At 45.3% G+C, this 26,111-nt stretch overlaps 1 protein-coding gene across 4 annotated transcripts in view; it reads right to left on the bottom strand.

Moving 5' to 3' along the window:
* Positions 1 to 25,694, bottom strand: part of St8sia5 (ST8 alpha-N-acetyl-neuraminide alpha-2,8-sialyltransferase 5) — a 74,941-nt gene extending 49,247 nt beyond the window's left edge. For 2 of the 4 annotated variants that reach the window (XM_020169191.2, XM_074069880.1), the window contains exon 1: positions 25,563 to 25,694. In XM_020169191.2, coding sequence (XP_020024780.1) covers positions 25,563 to 25,693 — 131 coding nt within the window. In that variant the 5' untranslated portion in view covers position 25,694. The remainder of the gene's footprint in view (positions 1 to 25,562) is intronic. The other 2 variants (XM_020169192.2, XM_020169193.2) reach the window with 1 other exon arrangement.
* Between the last annotated feature and the right edge of the window lie 417 nt (positions 25,695 to 26,111).

Raw genomic sequence — 26,111 nt, 5'->3', positions numbered from 1 at the left:
GCTGCCTATAGGGCTAGGGAAACATTTCCATCTGAAATTTTGCAAATTAGGTGGCTTATGAGCACACTCAAATCAGTTCCCAGTCCAGGATGCTCACGGGCTCTTTTAAAATAATCTGACCAGCAAGACTTTCCCACAGCCTGCACAAAACGTCAGCTAGCCGCACTGTCACTGTGTCACCCACAGGAGACAGTCCCTCCCAGGTTGTAGAAGTAAGAGACCACTAGCAGGCATCAATTACAGTCCTCAAGAAGGAAATGAAAGGTGCTCGTTATAAAAGAAATTTTGAAAAGTCAGACTACAAAAGGGGATGTACATTAGTAGCCCTGCTTTTATAAGGTTTCATACCCTTATATGATTACTGGCTACTTTTGTTCATGGAATTAAAGCTTATTCCTTCTTTTAGTCTAGCAATGTTTTCTGACTTATCTTAAAAAACTAATCGCGTCATTTTCAATTTAAATTCTATTCCTGCGCTAAGTGTAGGTGCCGTCTGTGACTAGCCAGTTGAACCCCGTGAGGAAAGTGTTTGAAGGTACGAGGAGGATAACAAAGGAAAGAGAAATGTATTCACTCCAGATGACACTCCAGATATTGTGTGAGTCACTGGGACAAGGGACAACAGAGAGCAAAGACCTGTTTCAAAATGCTTACCATAAAGTTGAGAGACTAAACTAACACATGATTATTTATTATTTTATTATTAATATTATTTGAGGCAGGATCTCTCTATGTAGCCCAGACTGGCTTCTAACTGATTTCTTGTGGTTCTGGGGATCGATCATCTCAGGGCATCGCCCATGCTAGGCAAGTGCTCTACCACTGAGCTACATCCCCATCCACACATGAAATACTAACATAAAAAATAGCACACATGAGATCTAAACCTGCACACATGAAAACATTAATGAACAACTAAATTAACACGCCTGAAAACGTCAGCCAACAAGATAGGGCAAAATCGGGTGCTAAGTGGTACCATGCTTGTTTTGGTTTTGTCTGGTTTATTTTAAAAGAAGGAAAACATTTGAAATTAACACGGTAGGATGTTCATATTGCTCACTCTCAGTCACTTCTACATGATGTTTCTTACATTGTTCTCCAGGTTCTTGCATTCCATATTTTCATTACAAAAATATGTGTTAAAAGAATTTTTTTAATGAAGTGTTTGTGCTAACTCGTGACTACTACCAAGGCTTTGGAGGTGCTGAGAGCAGCCATGCAGCATCTTGGCACCTTCCTTTTGCACCTTGCAAGTTAAGCTTTTGAGGAATGCTAGCTTAGACCTAATGAAATCTATCTTAAAAGAACTATAGAAACTAATTTATTCAAGAGTGATTATTTAGAAGCTTCAAACACTGAAGAGTTTATAGTGCCACCTAATGCCCATACTTCCTCAAAAGTTACTTGCCTGATGAAATTAAAATAGCTTCCATCTAGATGTTCCAGTTACAAAGCCTGGAATACATTCCTTGAGGCTCAGCTTTCCTCTTGTCGTTGTGATTGTTGACAACAACCAGGCTCAGCCAGGTCCCTGTTGTGTAACCCTCACAACCCTCAGATGTGGGATTGAACCCCCAGCCCTCAAGGCAATGGTTCTCAGCACTAACGACCAAGACAAAAATCAATCACATCTCAGAGAAGCAATTTTAAAACAGGAGGAATTCCTATCACAGTGGAATTACCTCCATTATTATCTTTTGAAATTTGTGAGCTATTAGCTTATTAAAATGAATGCTGACGGATTTTAAAATATATGCTTAGGCAGTGTGCAAGGTTAATTGCTCTTTCTAACCCTCTTACGAGCTTGCAGGTAGCTATTATTATCCCCATCTCACAGATGAGGAAATTGAGGCCATGAGAGATTAGATTCATAAACTGCCCAGCTACTGTAGAGAGCAGAAGCATTCAAGCCTCCGTACAACTCCAGGTCCAGGATTTCTTCTCTCCTTTAGCCCTGTGTTCCCCATGCTCTTTCAAAACAACAACTAAAAGGGGGAGGAGATTAAAGTGGGGGTAGATAGCTGATGGACTCCATATACTTTTATGAAATAGAACAAAGAAACCTCTTGTAATTGCTTTAAGTAGGACGGGGACAGGATGGGGGGAGAGAGAATGGGGGTGAACTCACCAATGTACAACATAAACCTAATCGGAACTGTCACTATGAATCCCCCCCATAATGAATATATCCTAATAAATTTTTATAATAAAAAACAACTAAAATGATGTTTCTATTATCCAGTATTCATAATATCATCACAGGGGCTATTGCTGTAGGTCATTTAGCAATGAAGCCTTTTTTTTGGTGGTGCTGGGGGTTGAACTCAGGGCCTCACACTTGCTAGGCAGGTGCTCTACCATTTGAGCCACTCCTCCAGCCTAGCAATGAAGTCTTTAAATAAAACAAACCACAGAGTATTATAAAATGAAGAGCCTGGACCAATCCATCTCTGAGATCTTTTCCAATCTGATTGACGACCCTAAGTCACAGATTTCTAACGTGGGTCTTCTGGCACAGAAGGCAGGCGGAGACAATCTGCTGTTGTAGGGGACACTGGCACACCCACAGCTCTCCATTCCTGGCACAAGGGTAATAGCAGGTTCTGCCTTTGCATATGGTTGGAGGCTGGGAGTGTAGACTGACAACAGAGCACCTGGTTAGCATATGGTAGGTTTGGGCCAAGTGCAGCGAGCATCCACTCAGAGGCTGGAGTCACCAGGGAAGCTGAGCCAAAACAGATTGAGACTGTGGGGCACAGGCACTGGGCACTAGGCACTGCAGACACTTGGGCTCCACAAGGAAATCACAGCCTTGATGATAGAGCCCAGGACCTTACACAGAGGTCACTAAAAGGCTGACCAGGTGCCCTAGGACAAAATGAAACTGAAACTTGTCCTTACAAGCCCTGTCCTTGTGGGCTTTAAAGAGCAAGACAAAGCCACCGTCATTCCCACATCCTCAGGTCAATAGAGGACAGACAGGCAGCTGTTCCCATCTGGTCCCCAAGACTTCATGCCTTTCCTGACCAGCTGGCCCGAACACTGCCATCAGTCCCAGAAAAGGGGAAGAAGCAGAGGGAGGAAGCAGCTGGGCACAAACCAATTGCTTCTTGAGTCCGATCCTTCCCGGTGGGTAAGGGGACTGTGGCCACAGAGGTGTCCCCAGTCAAACTCCCATCCCAAGTGACAAGGATTACATTAGATATCCCAGCAGTTTGTCAGGGGCACCAGGCAAGGACAGGCATGACTTGAAGAGGCACAGGGGCTATCCCCTGTGGCTAAAATATCCACTGACCTGTGGCTCATTGCTCCAGAAGAATGGTGGTCTTTCCCTACACAATTCTGAATGGTCTTCGTTAGCAGCACTAGAAGACACCACTGTTGCCTACAGGGCCAACAGTCTGCTTGTAACTGATAACTGAAAGTAACCACCTGAGCACAATTGGGGTCCTAGACAGTTCAGGGGTAATGTATGTGGGACAAGAAAGGCCAAGAGCTGGAGGAGGTCCCTGCACGGTACCCCAGCAGGGCTAACCTCAGACTCTGCTAGTTCTCAGTGAGGAGCCTCTGCTGGGATTTCTGGCAGCCCTGCCAGTTTGATGAGGGAGAAGTTTCTAGACAAGAAGGCATTCCTGGTACCTGTCAGTCACTCACACACCACAACAGTGTATGCTCCCTTGCCCTAGCCACACAGGTGACTGTTTTCTCCGGAGCTCTGAAAATCATCCAAGCAGGGCCTCACCTCCAAGTGATGCTTGCTTCCAGAGGTAGCAGCATGACTCCTGGCATCTAATCTCCTGAACCTCAGTTTCCTTATTTGTCAAAGGAGAGGAATGACCTTTGCTACGGTTTGGATATGGTTTGTGTCCCCCAAGGGTTCATGTGTTGATTAATATCCATTGTGAGGTATTAAGAAGGTGGAGACTTAATCTGACTCTGGTGTTTAGAGGGGAGCCCTTTGATTAAATCCTGATTAGATTGAGGACATCAGAGTGGAGCCCCATGTTTGAATACTGACGTCTTTATAAGAAGAAAGAGACAGACCAGAGGAGTTACATGTGCCTTCCCTGTCTCTATGTGATGCCCTGCACCATCTCAGCCTTCTGCCAGCAAGAAGACCAGCACCAGATGCAAGTTCTTGAACTTCCCTAACTGTGAGCTAAATACACCTCTCTTCTTTACAAAGATACCAGCCTTGGGTATTTCATTATAGAACCACAAATGGACAAATGTAACCCTCGACCTAAGGATATAAACAGCCCACAAAAGCAGATATATAAATGCTAATAAGTATATTAAAAAACTTCTATGTAATAAATATGCACTTAACTCAATGTATGCTTCCAGAAAAGATAACAGGGTGGTTGGTGGACAAGGTGAGAATAGTTTTTGAATTGTGTGTGTATGTGTGTATGTATCACTTTCTTTTATATTTATTTATTTTTATTTCTTTTATAGTTTTTTTTTAAATTTCTTATAGTGCTGGGGATGGAACCCAGGGACTTGCAGGTACATCCGGTGCATTCTACCATGGAACTACATCCCCAGCCCTTGATGTGGGTTTAATCTCACTAGTAACCAAAGAAATGCAAATGAAAATAATATAATCACTTTTGACCTATCAAGTTGACAAAATATATGTAATATTTATGTAATGTTAATACAAGAGTGGGTCACTGATATCACTTTTCTAGAAGAAAATTTGGAAATATGTATCAAAAGACTTAAGAATGCTTGTATCTTTCATCCCAACAATGTCTCTTCCAGGATTTTATCATCAGAAAATGATCAAAGTCACAGAGAGGTCTGAACCACATACACTGTTGGCAAGAGTCTTTTATTCATCACCAAACCTCCCAAAAGGCCACCACTAGGAAAAGGCTGGAGACCATAGTGCCCCTAATTAATGAGTGGCCATGCGACTACCACAATGTCATATATACGAAGAGGTTTTGAACCACATGGCAACAAAAGAAAAAAAAATTAGAAAACATATGTAAATTCACTATTAACTCATTCACTTAAAAAATGCTTACAGGAAAGCATGAAAGGAAACATTCTAAAATGTTAGTATGTCTCTCAGTTTGGATTATGAGAACTTTTTCTGCTTTTTTACGTCTCTTTGTTCTGAAAATATTACAATGAACATGTGTTATTTTTAGAATCACATAAAAGGAACAATGTGATGAACTCAAAACAATATAGTAATGCTAATCTTGATAAAATAATAGTCCTAGACAACTTTATAAATTGTTTGGAGGTACACAGTAAACCCTCAATAATTACTGAACTTTCTCAAATAAGACAATAACAGATATGAAAGTCTGCTCCCTTCCTTTTTCTTACTTCAGGACACTCCTAAGCACCTTCTCTTGGCTTTCAAATGGATATAAACCCCTTTCAAAGCTAGACAGGACTTTTCTCAGCTTTGTGATCAGGGACATCTTTCTCAAAGAACTTGAAGAAGTCTCTTTGAAATGTAAAAATCAATGAAGGTAGCACCCTCACCCTCCAGGCTCCACTAGGTGCCTTGCTCCAAGTTGCAAAACTAACCTCCCATAAGAGAGGTTTGAGAAGTGGGTTCTCCTCTGTATAAAGCCAATGAGCCAACACAGTCGGTTTTCTATCACTGTGACAAAATTCATGAGATAATCAACTTAAGAGAAAAGGTTTATCTGGACTCATGGTTTCAGGGGTTTCTAGCCGTAGTCACTTGGCCCTGTTGTTTTGGGCCTGTGGCAGCACAGTATATCATGACAGGAGTGCATGGCAGAAGAGGACTGTTTTCACTTCATAGCAGCCAGGAAACAGAGAGAGAGAGAGAGAGAGAGAGAGAGAGAGAGAGAGAGAGAGAGGAAGGAGAGCTGGGGTCCCAATACCTTCTTCAAGGGCACATTCCCAAAGGCCTAACTTCCTTTCACCAGGCTCTACCTCCTAAAGGTCCCACTGGCTGAGGACCAAGCTTTCAACACATGGGTCTTTCGGTGACACTCAAGATCCAAACTATAACACCAGGTAAAGTGAAGACAAACTATATGTGACAAACGGTTCTGCCAAGTACTTGAGCACTAATAGTTTACCTTCAGAAGCTGTATCTATAATGGCTTGTATCTGCTTGGCTCTGTTTCTTTCTGTCTACAATCTCTTAGCAGATTGTCTGTGATTACCATCAGTCACAGTCTGATTTAATGCTTCTTCAATAATAATACTATTTTTTCTATATAAAAACAAAAGAAGCCCTTTGGTAATTTGGTAACTCTTTTGGTGTTGCTCAAATAGGGGGATGGTGATGATGATGATGATGGTTGATACTAGTGTAAAACCAAAAAGAAAAATGAAAAAACAAAGCAGGACAGCCTTTTCACAGTGGAACTTTGAAGATGCAGCTGTCCACCTGTCTCCTGAATGACTGCTCCCAAATTCCCAGGGAGCCACTGTGAGCTCACCCAGCCCATATCCCTTCTTCTCCCCTTGCCTTACCAGGAGAGCCCTAGCCCAGGTGAAAGGCAGAAACTCCAAGGACCAGCAGCCAGAAGGACTACAGCAGTTGATCTGAAAGCCCTTCCTAATTCAAGTCTTGACCAAGAACAAAGATAAATCTGTTTCTTTTACTGGAGTCAACTTAGTCTCAAGCCATGAGTCACTCAAGAACAGGTCCCATTACCTTCCTGAAGGATCCTGTCCTAACCATGAGAAGGCCACTTTCATCTATGACAGTAATCTCTAAAGCCCAATCTTTTCCTTGACAGGCCATCCTCCTACTGTCCTTGGACCTTATAGAGTGTAACACATCTGGCTAAAACGTCCAACAAAACTGCAACCATACATCAATATTTTATGCTACCACAAAATGCTTCTCTTCCACCAAGGAGCCAATACACGAGTATAGGAGGTAGGGGGACAGACAGAGAAGGAATGAAGCAAAGACATCGAGAGAAGGAATGAGGCCAGGCGCCAGTGGCTCATGCCTGTAATTCTAGTTACTCAGGAGGCAAAGATCAGGAGGATCACAGTTCAAAGCCAGCTTGGGCAAACAGTTTGTGAGACCCTATCTCAAAAAGAACCCATCACAAAAAAGGGCTGGTGGAGTGGCTCAAGTTGCAGGCCCTGAGTTCAAAATAAAAAGAGAGAGGGGGAGGGAGAAGGAATGAAGTAAAGGCAGTAAGGACTGGAGAATGCATGGAGTCAGTCTCATGGTACTGACTCCTTCATCTTTCCAAGGGATGCTGGGAAGCCAGAGTTGTTAAATTTTCCAATTTTTATATGCTATCAATTAATTGAAACTTGAAAATGCTGTGTAGACCAAACATGTCATGCGGGATACTGAGGACCACCCACTGGCAACCCCCACCTACATTATCATGTTCAATCCTGTGAGGGAGGCAGTGCCCATCTCTCACAGCTGAGGAAACTGAGGCACAGAGTGGGAAGTTAGCTCTCAGCCAGCTGGTGACTGAAATTGGCCTGAAACCCAGAAGTCCTCTCGGTTCAGTCCTCCAGCCACCAACATTCTGGACCCTGTCCCAGGAGTTGCTGCACACAGCATACCTTAGGGTCTTCCCATCTTGGGTGCTTGGTCAGTGACTCCCAAGTTTTTGGCCTCACACACCAGACTTGCTCTCCATTGTGATAGATGCCCACAAGGGTAGCCCAGGCAAGTGTAATTCCAGAGTCCTGCCCATAACACCCTTCTCCTACCCATTTAACAGAGTGTACAATAGCAATACAAATGATGCTGTTATTGCCAGGATAACCTTGACTAGGTTCTATTTGAAAAAAAATAATAAAAGGAGAAAATCATTCACAAACATGAGTACTTAACTTTTGTGTGAGGATAATCTATTGAACTACTCATTCGTGTTTTAGCCTCCCCATCCCTGGAAGGTGGCTTGGGTTTTTTCATCTTCTCCCTTTAGGACCAGCTGGGTGGTGGGGGCTAAAAAGCTTGAAATTCCATTGGAGAAACTAGACTGTACTGGAGGGACGAGGAAAGCAGGTGCCTTTAGGTCTGGGGAGGGGAGGAAGTGGTGAGGCCTCAGTCCAGGAGGAGATTCCTCAGGACCAGGAAGCCCACAGTTGTGTTTTGGGGTCCTTTTACCATATCCCACTCAGAAGGGACTGCAGGCTGCCTGGGCCACCTCAGAAGTTGGGCCTGGGTTCCAGAAGCCTCGAGAAAGCGGAGGGTAGATCAGCTGAGGCCAGTGTGACCCAGACAGTCTTCCTACTTTCTTGTTCCACACAAGACCTCCAGAGTCTTCACATAACTCGAGGAGGTGGAAGGAAGATACTTCAATAATGGTAAGCTAAAATTTCCTACCCAGGCATAGTGGCACATACATGTAATCCCAGCACTGAGGCAAGAGGATTGAGTCTGAGACCCTGTCTCAATAAAAACAAACAACAAAAATTCCACCAGCTGATGCATAATATCCAATCATATTTTGAATTACATAAAAAATTTTGAATGTAATTTCTTTTACACCAAGCCAAGCTTGTGAAATAAAGTGAATTATCTATTACTAATTCACAAATCACTGCCATTGTACCTCACACTGAGGGCACCTTTCCTTTTTCCATTCTATTTTATTATATGATAATACATATAATATTTATTATATTATTCTATATTTATCAAACAGCCACATGAAGCTGGGTGCTGAAGTTCAATACTGAACACCCAATAGAGGCCCTGCCCCAAGGGCCTCTATTAATTTCTGCTATAGGAAGATGGATACAAAGACAATAAACTATTTGGTGACAGAATAATGTGGCAGGGTAAAATGTACTGTGGAAAATAAAGGGGGTAAGGGCTGAGGAGCTTGGGGTGGTGGGAAGGTCTCCCTGCAAAGGAAACCCAGGAATGGACTGGCAGGAGGCTGTGAGGAGACTTCTGGAAAATTCTGTGAGGAGAACCAGCAGTTGTAAAGGCCTGAGTGCGGGGAGGGGAGCCAGGGCAGAAAGGCCACTGATAAGGCTTGATACATGGAAGCAACGCCAGCTTTCTGGGCTTCCTCCGAGCACTCTAGAGGGAGGTGGCCCAATTTGGTCTTCCAGGGAGTAAAGAACTCAGTGGGGCCACCAGGGCTACTGAGGGCCAAGCCTACAACTAGGCCTCTCCTTCCCCCGCCTCCCACAGTCCTTGGTCCCACAGGCAGGGAAGGCCTCCCACCCTACTCAAGAGGAAGTGCGCCAGCAGCCAGCCAGCGTTTCCAGGGGGATTAATGGCATAATCACCAGGTTCCTCTCTCTTGCCAGTCCTGCTCCTCACTGCTGACTGACTCATGATTTTCCTGCGAAGCTCCAGACGGTAATATCCCCCTCAGAAGAACATCACGGGGGAAGGGAAGTGGTTTCATTCTCCAGGATTTGCATGGGGGCCTTTCATCTGGGACCAAAGAAGAGACGCTGCTGCAGGGGAGTCCCACCATTCCCAGGAGGGCCCACCGTGCTTCTCATCACCAGAAAGGGAAGAGGAGTGAGCAAAGTCAGACACCTGAGCAGATGAGGGCTCTGCGGGGCAGAGGGATGGACCCCCCCCACCGGAGCCCCAGCCCCAGCCCTGGGCTCTGGTTCAGGTGAACAGATGGGCATCCTGGATTCTGAAGCCATGTGGTTCTACAGAGCCTCCAGCAGGGCAGTCTTCAGTTCCAAGACACAGAGAAGAGAGGGGTACACATGGGGGTCACCCACCTAAGGAGGAATCCAGAGAGAGAGAGAGACAGAGCAAACTCTGGGACCAGGCTCCACCCCCAGCCTTCGTTCTGCAGTGGGTTGAGTCTTCTTCCCACCCCTCCATCCTCAAGGCCAGCCTCAAAATGTTCATGACCCCTGACCTGGTCTTCCAGACCTCCACTGCCCTCCCTTTTCCTCTCCCTGCCCATCTCCCAGGCCAAACCCACACACCTGGGCCATCCAATAATGTCACACCCCTCCAACTCTCTTTGTTAAATACTTTCTAAACATTCACTTCAAGGAGGGGCTGCCTGTAAGAGGCAACAGGTGGGTGGGGAGAGGGAAAGGGTGTGCACACTCCAGCCTTCTGGCTCTCCTTTGCACTCTGACCTCAAACTGTACCACAGCAAGCTGAGTGCATAGCCCTCCCTCCCTGAGGGCCTTAGAGTGATGTGGACATGGAGGGTGGCCCCATCAACACTCAGAGAGGGATCCCTTCAATACTCACCGAAGCATTCATTCTACCCACTCTTTCTGCCAGAGATCCCATAACTACAGTTTTCTCATGTTAGACATGGTAAGGCTTGCCAGTAATCCCAGCACCAAGGAGGCTAAAGCAGGAGGATGGAAAGTTGGAGGTCAGCCTAGACTACACAGTGAGACCCTGTCTCAACAATCCCCCCACAAAAGTACTGTTTTCTCCACCTTATAACATGCCCTGGATTGTGTGTGTGTGTGTCTGTGTGTGTGTCTGTGTGTCTGTGTGTCTACAATTAGCGCCCATATCCTCCCCCAAACCTGTGGGGCCCAGTTCAACTCATTTTGTTCACTCATTTTCTTGCTCCTCTGGGCCTTCACTCCTGCTACTTCCTGTTGTAGGTTGAATTGTGTCCCCCAAACCGGAACTCATATGATGAAGACCTTCCCCCCCAGTATCTGTGAATTTAGTCTTATTTGAATATAGGGTTCCTGTAGATGAAGTTAGTTAAATAAGATGAGGGTGGCCCCTGATCCAATGTGCCTGGTGTCCTTATCAAAGGGGAAATTTGAACAGAGACATGCACAAAAGGAGGCCGTGTAAAGATGAAGGTGGGGACTACCAGCCAAGGAGCACCACAGATACCAGCAAACCAACTGAAGTAGGGAAGAGGCACAAATAGATGCCCTCCCAACAGCAGAAAAAGAGCCAACCCTGCTCACACCATGATCTCAGACTTCCAGCCTCCAGAATTGTGAGACAAAATTTTTGCTTGCTTAACCTTCCCGATTATGGGACTTGTTACAGCATCCCCAGCAAACTAATATACCTGGAATTACCGCCTCAATCCTCTATGCCAAAAATCTTACTCGTCTTCCTTCCAAGCTCCACTCAAACCCTAAACCTTGTCCAGTGATTCCTAAACTTGACACTGTGGAGCACTGGAGCATCTTTCCAGGCTCTGAGGACAAGGGCTGGGAAAATGGTGGAGGGTGGGAACAAAGAGAAGGGTGTTTAGCAGGCAGAACTAGAGCCCCCACTCTGCTTTGAGCAGAGCAGGTGAACACACAGGCACCTACCCAGCCCTAAATCAGAGGAGCTTCTGTCCCCCAACTCCAGCAGCATTGAACCAGAGTCTGTGTCGCACACTTCGCACTTAGCATCCAAGCTGGTTTGTGTGTTTGATACCATCACCACTGCCTCTACCTGGCCATGAGCTCCTGGAGAACAGACTGTTTGATCCATCTTTGATCCATTCAATAGAAACATACCAGGAGCCACATATGTAATTCAAAACTTCCTGGTAGCCACATTAGAAGAAGTAAAAGCTAACATACAAAACTGCTTAGAGGGAACACACACACACCTATACACACAGGGGCACATGTGAAACTGGTGAAATCTGGAGGTTGATGGATTGTATCAATGCTAATTTCCTAGTTACGCTACATTGTTTAGAAAGACAATACTTTTGAGAGAAATTAGGTCAAGGATATACAGGTTCTCTACTGTGCCATTTCTTACATCTATTTGTGAATCTATAATTCTTAAAATGATCAAGAAATATGTAAAGTTTATTTTAATAGTATATTTTATTTAACCTAATATATCCAAAACATTATGATTTCTACATGTAAGCAATAAAAAATGATTGAGATGGTACATCTTTTTTTGTGTCATCTCTGAAATCTAGTGTGTGCTTTATGTTTACAGATGGCATGACCCAATTCAGGCTAGCCACATTTCTAGTGCTTAGAAGTCACATGGGGCTAGTGCTATCAGAGTGGGTAGATCAAGGCTAGTGCATAAAAGACACTCAACTTATGCTTGCTACATGAATGAATGAACCAATTAACCAACTTAACCAAGAGGGACCTGAGACTGAAGTACAGAATGGCACCACTACTGGCTGGAGGGCCCTAGGAGGAGGACAAACGTATGGAGACGTCACCTCTAGAGACACTGGTGGTGGAAAGTGAACCCAAAGGATGACCTTGAATTAGAAGGACAGTAAGCTGAGCACGTGTGGTTCATGCCTGTAATCCTAACTACTCAAGAGGCAGAGATCAGGAGGATCAAGTCTGGAAGCCAGCCCTGGGCAAATAGTTTGTAAGACCCTATCTCAAAAATACACAACACGAAATAGGGCTGGTGGAATGGTTGAAGTGGTAGAATGCCTGCCTAGCAAGCATGAGGTCCTGAGTTCAAACCCCAGTACGTCAAAAAAAGAAAGGATAGGACAGCATCCAGCCTGATGTGAAAGAAAGAGAAATCACTTAGGAATTCTTGCCTCCTTGAAGATTTCTTTTCAGGGATTGTACTTTGTTTCCTGGAAAGAGCACTGGTGATCCCAGGAGGTATTGCTCCTTTGACCGGCTGAGGAGGGAGGAAGGAGGAGGGTCTGGTCTAATGGGGAGGTAGGCCTGGGTTTCCTTTGCCCAGAGATGGCACAAGCAGTACAAATTGATGCACTCTCAGGTACAGTGAGGACAGGTGCATTTTATTCTCCCAGTAACATCCCAGTACCCTCCATTCATGGCATCCCCCACACAACTCCAGGCTTACCTTCCTTATTTCTATCCCTCAACAGTCTAGGAGCTCTGCAAAACTGGAGAATCCCTCCCAGAGGGAATTTGCAAAGCCCAACCCAAGCCATTCTGCTGAAGAACCTAGTGACCTATGTCATCAGAGCTGGAAGAGAGAGTAGCCATCTTGCCCATTCACTCACACTGCCTGAAACTAAACTGAGGCCAGAAAGGCCACCATTCTACCACACTGAGCACCAGGGTATAAAAAGGAACTAAAGCCATTAATAGCTTTCATCACCTGCTCCTCCAGCCTCAACACCTCCACATGTCTCCCAGTTTCCTCCTACGTTAGTCAGTTTCCATTACTGTAACAGAACACCTGAGATAATGATCTTATAAAGTGGAAAGGCCTATTTTATCTTATACTTTTGAAGGTTTCAGTCCATAGTCATTTGGCCCCATTGCTTTGGGCCTGTGGTGAGGCATCACATCATGGTGGGAACACATGGCAGAAAAAACTGCTCATCTCATGGCCAAGATGTGAAAGGAAGAGAATGATGTTCCACAATTCCCTTTGAGGGCATGGCCTCTACGACCTAAAACCTTACACTAGGCCCTACCTGTTAAAGGTTTCCACCTCCTTCCTGTAGAGCCAAGCTGAAGACCAGGCTTTTAACACATGAACCTCTAAATCCAAGCTACAACACCCCCAAACCCAGTCTCTGAAATCTGCCAGTTCTCCAAAGCCAACACTTTCCATTTTGTCCCTTTAAATGGCCTATAAGCTCCTTAATGATGTGTGTCAGACCTGACAACTCTTTAGTAGCGGCCCCTTGTTCCCAGTACAAAGCTGAGTGGATATTTAATGTACATTTGTTGATTGTTAGAACAAGTTTTGCAATTCCTTTTTTTTTTTTTTGTATCCAATCATTCAACAATTAATGCCAGGTACTGTGCTAGGTCCCGAGAATTCAGAGATGAATAAGACACTTCATATATCGCTAAAAAGGGCCTTCCGAATTGTGTAGCTTTACACAAGTTACTTGCTGCTATAGTTTGCATCTTGAATGTCTCACAAAGGCCCATACATTGAAGACTAGTCACCAGCCTGTGGTACTGTTGGGAGGTGGTGGAACATTTAGGAGGAGAGACCTAGTGGAAGGAATTAAGGCATTGGGACTGTGCCCTTGAAGGGGATATTGAAACCCCAGCAAATTTCACTTCCTGGCTGCTATGCAGTGAGCAACCTCCTCAACCATGGGTTCCCACCATGATGTTCTGCTTCACCACAGGCCCAAACCAACAGGAAGCAATTCATGAACAGGGACCTCTAAAACTGAGCCAAAACAAACCTTTCCTCCTTTAAGTTGATTATCTCAGGTATTTCGTTACAGTGACAGAAAGCTGAATAGCACATTTCTTCTCTCAGTATGAATTTTAAATGAGGAAGACTGTATCTATTTAACAGGACAATGGCAAGGAGTAAATGAAACAACCCTTGTTTAGAATTACCTGCTTAAGCTCATGAACCCTTAGTGACTATTAATTACAAACATTATTCATTATCCAAGGTTTCCACACAGCTGGAAACCTTTCCCCTGTGTGTGGGGTGGGGAGAGGAGGCTATGATAATAGGTAGGTTAAGAACTAAATTGGGAAATTATTAGCTAAGAAGTAAACAGTAGGCTGGAGGCTTAGCTCAAGTGGTAGAACACCTGTCTAGCAAGCACAAACCCCTGAGTTCAAACCCCAGTACCACCACACACACACACACACACACACACACACACACACACACACAAAGTAAATGAATATGGGTCAATCAAACAGACCCTAAATCCTTTAAATGATAAAAATTCCCTGGAAAGAACAAGTGTCAAAAAGAAAAGGATTGAGGGGGAGAGGGTGGAGGCGGGGGGCAGGGTGGAGAAATGACCCAACCAATGTATGCACATGTGAATAAATGAATAATAATAAAAAAAAGAAAAGGATTGTGGAGAGATAGGCAAGGAAGAAGAGATGGAATGCAGGAGAGAGAGGGTATCAGGGACGTTGGAAAAGGAACAGGAGACTACCATCCATCACCTGGGCTGGGCTGGGGCATACAAGAATTGGAGATGCATTTAAAGAGGCTCATGCAAGTATAGGACTGACATCTGCAAATGGGGCCTCCTTAAATGTCATTCCCTGGGTCCTTTACTTACCTTGGCCAGCCCTGCAGCAGGTGCTTAGCAGACACTGGCCCTGACTAGCAAGGCTGGCAAGCTGATCCATCCACAGCAGAGCTCCACACCCCAGGCTGCGGTGAGCTCAGCATCCTCTCTCCATTCTAGGCCACCCTCCTGAGAGCCACACTCTGGATAGAGCAGCTCCCATGGTCCCAATCTCCTGGGGCTGCACCTGTTTCTTAGGGCAGTGGACAGCAGGCTTTGTCCCCCGGTGGGGGGAGAACTGGCTCAGTGAGCAGAACCTTGGAATGAACACATGAAGACAGCACAAAGTCAGGCTGTCCTTTTCCTTGACCCAGTTTCATACCTTCAAGTCTCAGCTGGGCACCATCCACATGAAGCAGGCCAGATCTGCACCCTGGAGGTGCAGGAGGAGGAAGGGTTGGGGAGGCATAGAAGACAGTCTTCTATGCTTACGGCAGAACAGAACAGGCTCAGCTTCAGCTCCTATCTACTGTGCAATCACATGGGAAGCAACAGAACAGTGCTGGGCAGAAAGGCTAAGTACAGACAGCATGAGCACTAGGAACTCAGAGGAGGGAAAGAAAGAACACTGTGGGCTGGGAACGGAAAGAGAGGCGGGATCTGGACTGAAAGGCTGCCAGGAAGGAACAGCAGGCATGGACAAGAGCGTGGGTACAAGAACCAAGTTAGGACAGATGTCATGTATGGAAAAGACCCTGGACTGACAGGAGAAATGCTTGACTTCAGGGTGGACTTCAGATACAGGCTATTTGGGGTGAGATTTTTGTCTGGGGAGGGAATGGAGAAGAGAGCCATTCAAGGATTCCCATTTCTGACAAAATGGCAGACTGAGAAGCCCTCTGTGACAGGCATTGTGAAGGGTTTCTTCCCCACCTGTTGAGGATGCCATGAGCTGAGAGACCTCCATTTTCAACCCTCTCTTGGAGTTGCTTTAGGGGAGGAGAGCCACCTTCTCTAAGGTTTAGCCCCCTTTCAGGGACAGCCTTCATCCAATGTCTGATCAACACAGGTGTATAAATGGTGTGTGTGACTCCTCACTCCAACTCTGGGCAAGTCTAGAGGGGCCACTCCAATTCCAGGGATGGGAATTGGGACAGTGCTGTAGCTTAGACTCTCCCTCTGCCCAATCATATGCTTTTCTTCCCTTCCTTGGGTATCATACCCAGAGCACTCTTAGTAAACATCCTACACTCAATTTTTATTTTCTGCCAGTACTGAGGTTTGAACTCAGGACCTTACACTTACTAAGCAAGTGCTCTACTGCTTATGCCACACTCCCAGCCCTTTATTTACTTTTTTTTAAAAGTTATTTTTCAGGTAGGGTCTTGCTTTTTACTCATGCCAGCCTCAGACCACTATCCTCCTACCTACAACCCTCATGTAGCTGGGACCACATCTCTGAGCCACCTCTCCTGGTTTATTGAGAGGGGGTCTTTGTCTGGGCTGACCTCAAACCAAGATCCTCCCAATCTTTACCTCCCAAGTAGTTGGGATTACAGGCATGAGCCACCACGACTGGCTATATCCTGCACTCTAATCTCTGGCTCAGAGTTGCTTTCCAGGAAGCTCAATCCAAACCATCCTCTCACTACAAAATATTAGTGAAGTTTTATTGTTACTTTTGCAGGGCTTGGGATCGAACCCAGGGCCTTGTGCATGCTAGGCAAGTGCTCTACCACTGAGCTACAACCCTGACACTAACTACAAAACACTAAAACAACAATTAGACCATCTTTAAAATGTCTTCTTAAATGGATGGATAATCTGGTGAGGAGACAAGAAGTAGATGAGTGTAAAGCCAAAACCTGTCCTGGGGGTACCAACCAATCCCAAGAATTTGTGCTTCCTTTGTAAGGAACACAAAGCCTACCCAAGGTGGAGGGTCACACAGAAATCTCCTAAAGTCAGAAAAGCACAAGGCAAGAGGGGAAAAAGGGAGGAAATATTAAAAAGAAAAAATCATGGTAGAAATAAATCCTTAACCATCAGCAATCACCATAAATATAAATGGTCTGAAATGCTTTAAACTCTCCAGGCATATGCTGATTAAAATAGACATAAAATGAAGCCAGGCTCCAAGGGTTCATGCTTATAATCCTAGCTACTCAGGTGGCAGAGATCAGGAAGACTGCGTTTCGAAGTCAGCCTGGGCAAATAGTTCATGAGACCCTCCTATCTCATGGTCTCATGAAAAAAAAAACCTACATAAAAAGTGGACAGTGGAGTGGCTCAAGGTATAGGCCCTGAGTTCAAACCCCAGTACTGCAAAAAAAAAGAAAGGCATGCAAATCTTCTCTCACCATAATTCCTTTGAGTTTATAAAAGTTTAAAAAGAACTAAAAAAAAAGTATCTGGAAAATTTCAAACATTTCTAAATTTCTGGGTATAAAAAAAATCCATATAGAAATCAGAAAATATATAGAATTATAGACCATGAAAATACCTGGTAGTTAGTAGCTACCAGACCTTCAACAAATTACTTAACCTCAACTGTGCCTCAGTTTCCCCACTTACAAAATGAACATGGTAATAGTATCTATTACTCACAGTGGTAAGAATTCAGTTTGCTAATAAATAAAGCAGATGGACCACTAGTTGACACATAAAACAAGATTCTGAGTTGTTATTAACATCGTCATCCTGCAATTGAAGGGATATAACTAAAGAAGTATGCAAAGGAAATTTGATTTCCTTAAAAGTTTACATTGCAGAATAAGAAAGACTAAAAATTAGCCAGGTGCAGGTGACATATGCCTGTAATCTAGTTACTTGGGAGGCTGAGATCAGGAGGATCTCGGTTCCAGGCCAGTTAGAACCAAAAAGAAAGTTCATGAGACCCCATCTCAAGGTAGGGATGGGGAAAGTGTAATGGAGTTGGATATAGTGGTGCACACCATTCATCCCAGCTACAGCAGGTAGTTTAAAATAGGAGGATCATGGTCCAGGCTGGCCTGGGAAAAAAGAGAGACCCTATCTCCAAAATAACCAGAGTGAAAAGGGCTGGAGCATGACTTAAGTAGTAGAGCATCTACCTGCCTAGCAAATGTATAAGCCCTGAATTCAAACCCCAGTACCACCAAAAAAAAAAAAAAAGAGAAAAACATCCATCATAATAGGAAGTTAGAAAATGAATTATAGAATGAAATCAAGGCAGAAGAATTAATGAAACAAAAAGCAAATATTCAAGATAAAATCAATGAAGCCAAAATCTGGTCATTTAACAAATATCATTTAAAATATTTAAAAAAAAGAAATAAGTAAACAAAGCTAGGAAATTTTAAAGGGCATAAAAACCACACATATAACAGAGATGTAATGGAGAGTATTATGAACTTCATGCCAATAAAGCTGAATTTTTTTTAATTTCTAGAAAAATACAATATACCAAAATTAAAAGAAGAAATGGAAAACATAAGTAGTCTTACAATCACTAAGGAAAGGGATTGGTAACATAAAGTCTTTCCATAAGAAAAAAAATTAGGTGCAAATGGCCATGCAAGTGAGTTCTACTAAATTTCCAGAGAATAGATAATCTCAAAAACTTGTAGTCAAGGGCTAGTGGTTCATGCCTGTAATAATCCTAGCTACTCAGGAGAATTGAGGTTTGAAGCCAGCCCAGGCAAATAGCTTCCAAGACTCTATCTTGAAAATACCCAATACAAAAAAAAAAAAAAAAAAGGCTGGCTGAGTGTCTCAAGTGGTAGAGCACCTGCCTAGCAAAAAGGAAGTCCCAAATTCAAACCCCAGTACCAAAACAAAAAACCAAAACTTTCATAAACCATTCTAAAGAACAGATAGCTCATTTTGCAAGATTTGCTGTAAAACAAAAGAGAGCATGGAAAGGTAAATGGCATGCTAAGATCACTCGAGAGCATGATGAAAAACATGCAACATAGGAAGTCAGAAAAAATAGTCAACACTCTCATATCATGAATAAGCTAGGTTTATCCCTAAGATTATACACTGAAGGTAATTTTTTTTTGAGACAAAGTCTTGCTATATAGTCCAGGCTGGCCTCAAACTCAAGACCCGACCTGCCTCAGCCTCCCAACTGGTGGGACTGCAGGTAGGCACCACCATGCTCTATTAATGTAATTTACTGCATCAGAAGACTACAGGGACAAACTACTCATCGTCTAGTAGAAAAAAAGAATCTGATAAAGCCAATATCCAATAAAACTTCTTAACACACTAGGAAAACATGGAAACTTCTTTGCCTAATAGAGGATGTCTTAAAAAAAAAAAACTAAGCAAATATACCCAATGGTGAGACTTTTTGGCATTCTTTTTATAATTAGGATTTATCACACTATGTACAAAAACTAACTCAAAGTGTATCAAAGACCTCAACATAAGAGTTAAAGCTATAATAAACTCTGAGAAGAAAACATAGTTATAAATCTTTGTGATCTTGGATTAGACAATGTTTCTTAAACATGATATCTGAAGCACAGGTAACCATAAACAACAAAAAATAGATGAGTCGACTTCATCAATTTTTAAGCTTTTGTGCTTCAAAGGACACCAATAAGAAAGTGAAAAAGATGGGCTTGGATGTAGCTCAGAGGTAGAACACTTGCCTAGCATGCATGAGGCCTGAGTTTGATCCCCAGCACTAAATAAATACATTCATACATACATACACACATAAAACAGATAACTCACAGAATGAGAGAAATGTTTTGCAACATGCAAATCCCTGGTGAGGGGCTTATATTTGGAATATATAAAGAATTCTCACAATTCAACAATAAAAATTCAACTAAAGATATTTAAAAATAGGCAAAGGACCTAAATAGACCTTTTTCCAAAGAAGAAATACACACGGCCAACAAGCACATATAAAGATGCTCTGTGTCATTAGTCATCAGGGAAATGCACAATCAAAGCCACAGTGAGGTATACTTCCAAACCACAGAATGACTGTGATCAACCAGATGGGTAATCAAGGGAGATCAGAATCCACATCACTGCAGGAAAGAATGTAAAATGGTGCAGCCACTTTGGAAAACACTTTGGCAATTCCTCAAATGGTAAACACTGCCATATGACCCTGCAATTCCACTCGCAGATATAAACCCAAGAGAAACAGAAACATAAGTCCATGCAAAAACTTGTGCAGAAATGCCCAAAATGGCATTATTCACAATAGCAAAAAAGTGAAAACAACCCAAACATCTATGAGTTGAAAATTCATGGTGGGGCTGAGTGCCCCTCTACCACTCCAGCCTCAAATTCCAGACCCACCATCTCTTGCCCCTGGAGTGCAGGTATCCCCAATGTTCCCTTTGTGCCTTACCCACCATCATTCTCCACTCTGCTCCCCACTGGATGATCTTATCCAACCCCTTCACACAGACCAGTAATGTGTGTGTGTGTGTGTGTGTGTGTGTGTGTGTGTGCGTGTGATGTTGAAGAGCAAACCCTGGACCTTGCACACATTAGGCAAGCACTCTACCACTAAGTGACATCCACAGCCCTACAGATCAGCATTTTTCTAAGGATTTACTCCCAATGGGTTACAAAATCAGATCCAGTGGGTTGTTCCCAGATTTTAATTTTTTTATTGTGGTTAAATACATATAACACAAACTTACCATTTTAATCATTTGTAAGTGTATGTGACATCAAGTTCATCCACGCTGCTGTAACAACTGTCACCACGTTCCATCCCTGAACTTTTTCATCTTCCCCCACTAAAACTCTCTATTCATTAAATGATAATTCCCCTCCCACTCCCAGCTGCTGGCACCCACAATTCTACCTTCTGTCTCCATGAAACAGAACTCTAGGAACCTCATATACGTGCAATCACACAGTGTTTGTCCCCTCATGCCTGGCTTATTTCACTTAGCACCATGTCTTCAAGGCTCATCCATGTTATAACATGTGTCAGAATTTTATTTTTTAAGACCGAATAATATTTCATTGTATCTTTTAATGAAATAGAAAAGTGCTTTTACTTTTTTTTTCTGTGCTGGGTGCTAAATTCAGAGCCTCATGCATGCTAGGCAATCATGCTACCATTGAGCTACAACCTCCACGTGGCAAGTTTGTTTTTTGCTTTTGGGTTTTTTTTTTTTTTAATGAAGCAGAATTGAAAATAGGAGAGCATATTTCTCATAATAAGGTCAAGAATTGTTTCACAAAATGTGAATTTGATAATGGGTAACTCTAAAGTCTGCATTGCTGGCCTGCTTCTTCCATGTGCAGTTCTGGAGTCCATTTCCAAAGAGCTGCTTGTTGGTACCATGAGGATAGCTTTCTGTGCCCAAGCTGATTCGGTATCAAAGGTGTGATTCTCCATCTTCTGTACACTCTCCTTCTCACACATGTCCCCACTTTGTTCCCCATACTCTGGTCCTGCCACACCTGGGCCCTGGCAAGACAGCTTTTACCCTGCAGTCTTCATTCCCTGCTCCTGCTGGGTTTGTGACCTTCATTCCACCTCCACCTGTGCTGGGCAGCATTGCTCTTTCTTTAAAACCTCTTTCAACTGCCTCCAAGAACCCGGAAGCACTCTGATACACTATGGCTGCCTCCTTCTCATTCTTAGAGTCCCTTGCCCACTCCCCTCCGGGTGTGCCTCACGTTTGAGTTCTGTGCCTTTCTGTCTTACCAGCAGCCTGTGAGCTCCCCAGGACCCTGGCCTGTGTGTGTGTGTCTTGCCCACATTGTACCCTCAGCACTTTGGGTGGTGCTCAGCACACAGTAAATCTTCATTAATGATGAGCAGACACAGGAAGCCAAAAACATCAAGGACAAACTCCACAGCTTTGTCCCTCACCTTTTCCTCCTAAACCCATAGTGTCCACTTTCTCCAGGAGAGACACAGAACCCACTAGGCCATTGCACTGTCCTCTCTTCTCCCCTCCTGACCAAGGCAGATCCCCAGAGTTCTGACTGCTCACGATGGGCCTTCCCAGAAATCTCCACTGCACAGCCCAGGAAAAGAACAAGGGTCCAAAGAAACAAATTCACAAGGACTCACATCTACCACTTCTTGCTGTAGCAACCTGTGCCTGAATTCTCACTGCCATCTTGGTGCTCCTGAGGCCATTGTGAGGTACTATCACACCAGCTCAGTGCAGAAGCAAAGAATGGTACTTTTGAGAGTCCCCAAGGTCTAAAGGGGACCCACTCCCCAAGCCAAGTCCTCCTCGATTTTGACTGGGCTGTGATACCTCCCAGCCTCTCTTCCTCTTTCCCCTTCTGGAGAAGCCTTCCTTGTCAAGTCACTACCCTGCTCAAGGGCTATTGTGGAGCCATGAGCCAAGCTCAAACTGTCCTCAATCTTCACAGAATCTTCATTCTGACACTGCTCCAGTGGCCTACTGCCTCCGTACATCCCCCTTCACCACTGGATTCAGCTCTTCATCAGTCTCTTTCAACTACTGTCCCTGGGCAGGGCGCCAGTTGCTCACACCTTGTAATCGTAGCTACTCAGGAAGCAGAGATCAGGAAGATTTCAGTCTGAAGCCAGCCCTGGGCAAATAGTTTGCAAGACCCGATCTTGAAAAAACTCATCATAAAAAAAAAGGCTGGCTAAATGGCTCAAGTGGTAGAGCGCCTGCCTAACAAGCATGAGGCCCTGAGTTCAAACTTCAGTGCCACCAAAAAATATATCAACTACTGTCCCTATGCACACATGGGCACACACATACACCTATCCCCACGTCAATCATTTGTTATTATCTGTATTTATTAAAGACTTATTATGGGCCAGATACATAGGTGCTGAGTGCACAACTGGAAGGCAAGAGTGAATCCCTACCTCACAACTTTCAGTAAAGAGCACTACTGACATGTGGGGCTGATAATTCATTCTCTCTCTCTCTCTCTTTCTCTCTTTCTTTGGAGGTACTGGGAGTTGAACTCAGGACCTTATACTTGCTATACAGGCACTCGACCTCTTGAGCCACACCACCAGTGCCAGGACAGATCATTCCTGTTGTGGGAGGTAGATTGTGCCTTAGATGATCTTTGGAGCATCTCTACTGTCTTCCCACAGGGTGCCAGTGAAACTGTGTGACAACCAAAGATGTCTCTGCTCATTGCCTAAGGGCAGAATTGCCCTCAAATGACAACCACTGGTGTAAAGCATCAGGGGGAGTGTGTTTAAGGCCACCTGGGGTCCTGCTAGACAGGCAGGTCACTAGGCAGTCCAATCCAAAAGACTGCTAATCTGTATCACAATGACCTCCAGGGGACTCCAGCACAGGCGTCTGCTTAAGGAACCCTGATCCAGTGTTTCCAGACAGAAGCCAGGCTGATACTCCCCTAGTCAGTTCATGACAGTTATGATGCATGCAGGAAATGGGGCAGGTGAGCAAGTGTTCTGTGTAAGCATTGTTACACAATGCAACTGATGTGTCAGTCACAAGCCAGTCAGGACCAGGACAGCCTCCTTGATGGACTAACCAGGGGTTGTGCTGTCTCCATGTGTGGGAGAGAAGAGAGGCCCAAACCTGCTCCTCTGCCATTCCGGTTGCTCATGTCCCTTTCTCTATTAAAAATTTATTTTTCCAGTCTGCTGATGTCTCATGCCTGTCCTACCTACTTGGGAGGCTGAGATCAGGAGGATCACAGTTCAAGGCCAGCCCAGACAAATAGTTCACAAGACCTCATCTCCAAAATAGCCAGAGCAAAATGGACTGGAGATGAGGCTCAAGTGATAAAGTGCCTGCTTTGCAAGTGCAAAGCCCTGAGTTCGAATCCCAGTCCTACCAAAAAAAAATTTTTTTTTTTTACTTTTCCTTCAGGACCCACTCAAATTCCACCTCCTCCAGGCAATCTTCCCTAACTGCTCCAGCCCATCAGTGAGATACTTACTTATCTCATTTGTGACCATTTGTTTCCCAAAATAGGTTTCAAACTCCCTGAGCACCACCACTGTATCATCACCTTCTTTGTAGCCTCCACCCTCCCCACCAGCTCCCTTCCTAGATTAGGCATAAACAAGTTTTGCTTGCTTGGATGGACTGAGCTGAGTCCCTGGAGTGAGGCCTACAAGGAAGCATCTATAGGATTTAGGGATCTGGGTTGAGAGAGAGAGAGAGAGAGAATAGAAAGCAGCCAGTACACCTGTGGGCTACTAGCCCATCCACCCAACACCAGGTAGGCTTGCCAGAACAAGCAGGCAGTATCGCAGTTGGCATCTGCCCTGAACTGACATCTCCCCCTGTTGACCAGGCAGCAGTCCCCACAGCCCCAGCCATTCTGGGGAGGCTCCAGCAGGGACAGGAATCCAGAGCTGCCCCCCTGAAAAGCAGGTGCCAAAGCAGCAGCAGGCAAAGGGCCTTCAAGTTTCCCCGGTGGGCTCATTCTGGGACCCAGCTGTCCTTGCACAAGATCACCTCTGGGGCAATGGTCACAAAAAGATCCAACAAGCTAGAAGACTCTGAAAATGTCCTTTAAAAGCCACCAGAGCTGCACAGAGCACATGAGCTGCTGCCAACCCCGGAAGAAGGCTCTCTGGGAAAGTCTGGACAACTGGCTCCCCAGCTCTGGGGAGTGTGGGAGGGGGGGAGTTACAAGCACGGAAATTGCCTGATTTTTTTTTTTTTTTAAGAATTCCTGCTGGGAGTGAGGCCACCACCAGCAACCCTTGCCCTTCCACTCTCTGGGCAACTCAGATAGTGAGCACACATGACTAATGCAGACCCCAAAGGATGGAAAAAGAGTAACTATTCCATTATTTGTAAATTTCAAGAACATGGGTATTTATGTAGCTAGAGAGACATTTTTCTTTCTGTCAGTGTGTGTTGGGGGGTGGGGAAGTGAAGGTGAGACTGGGGAGACAATGCAAGGGGCTCTTCCCACCAGTGACTGGGTATAGGAACAGCTAGGTTTGAGCCCCCTCGCCCAGCCCCCAACCAGGATGGGGAACCTGCAGCGTTTCCGCTAAGCCTAAACCAGAAGAGCTGCAGGAGAATGTAGGCATTTCTGTGTGTCTTTTGCACTCAGAGACTGAGCCTGTGAGTTTCCGAGAGACACCTCCTGCTGCCCTTTCTCTTCATAGAGTTTGCCATGGCTGGGGGTAGGGTGGGGACAGCCCAACTTCTGCGGCAGTTCTGACCTTTGGTGCTAAGGAGGAAAAAACCATGTGGTTCCAAAAAGATCAGCTTGTGAGTTTCACACATCCAGTGGCTGTGAGAATGTAAGAATTCACTATTTCTGTGCATCTTCGCTGCCCACTGCCGTCCCCACCTAACAAGACGCTCCTGGAAAGAAAACGCCTTTCCCCGCAAAGATCCTCAAAAATTTAGACCAGGTTAAAAAAATTACCCCATTTTGAGCCCTTCACCTTGGGGCTCCAGCCAAATGGCCATGGAACTATAGGTTTGGGGAACGTTGATCTGATCATTGCCGCCACTCTGGACATTCACATGCATTTATGATCAGCTTGGGTGCATGGAATTCCAAATTGCTCCCCATTTTTTCACAGCAGAACAAAGTTGTCCCCCCTGCCCAGCCCGTCCGCACAGGGCAGGCGCTCTCCTCCCGCTGGCTGCAGAGATACGCATGGGAGCGCCATGACCCAAGCCAAACACGGCGGTGCTGGGGATAAGTGCAGACCCCAACATCACTCACGCCGGGGACGGAGGGATCCACCTGAGTGCTAGCCTGGGAGCTCTGCGCATCTCACCCCCTCTCGGACTTTCTTACCTCTTGATGTAGTTCCTGCCGTACAGGATCTGTTGCAGCAAGGTCACCAAGGCGAAGGCGCAGATGAAGATGAAAAGCAAAGTTCGGTTCCCCAGCAAATCCCGGTTGGCTGAAGGGTCTGCGTAGCGCATCCTGGCGGCCGGCCGCCGCGGACGCGGGATGCGGGGCGGCCCGGCAATCACGCGCTGGGTTCCGGGGCCCCGTGGAGCGCGCGGCGGACCTGTCGTCTCACGGCGCGGTCAAGCGGACGGAGGACTTCGCGGGGCAAAGTTTCCGGCTGGCGCAGGCAAAGCGGGCGGCATCAGCACGTCTCTGGCGCCACGCCAGGCGACAGGACAGGAGCTGCCAGGAGAAGCTCGGCTGCAGCCCCAGGCCTTCCCTCCGCTGCTTTTACCTCCGGGCGCCAGTGCCCGGCAGCGGCCGATTGCCCCGAGGAGGAGCGACGGCAGGTGCCCCGACCCGGGCCCGGCTCCTCCCGCCGAGGTGGCGGCCAATGGGGAACGCGGCCGGGCTCGGTCGCCCAGTGCGCTCCAGCGCGTCCGCACCGCC

The sequence above is a fragment of the Castor canadensis genome, chromosome 4, assembly GCF_047511655.1.
Source record: "Castor canadensis chromosome 4, mCasCan1.hap1v2, whole genome shotgun sequence".
Lineage (NCBI taxonomy): Eukaryota > Metazoa > Chordata > Mammalia > Rodentia > Castoridae > Castor > Castor canadensis.
The sequence above is the reverse complement of the archived record's forward strand: the minus strand, read 5'-3'. Positions and strand labels throughout refer to the sequence as shown.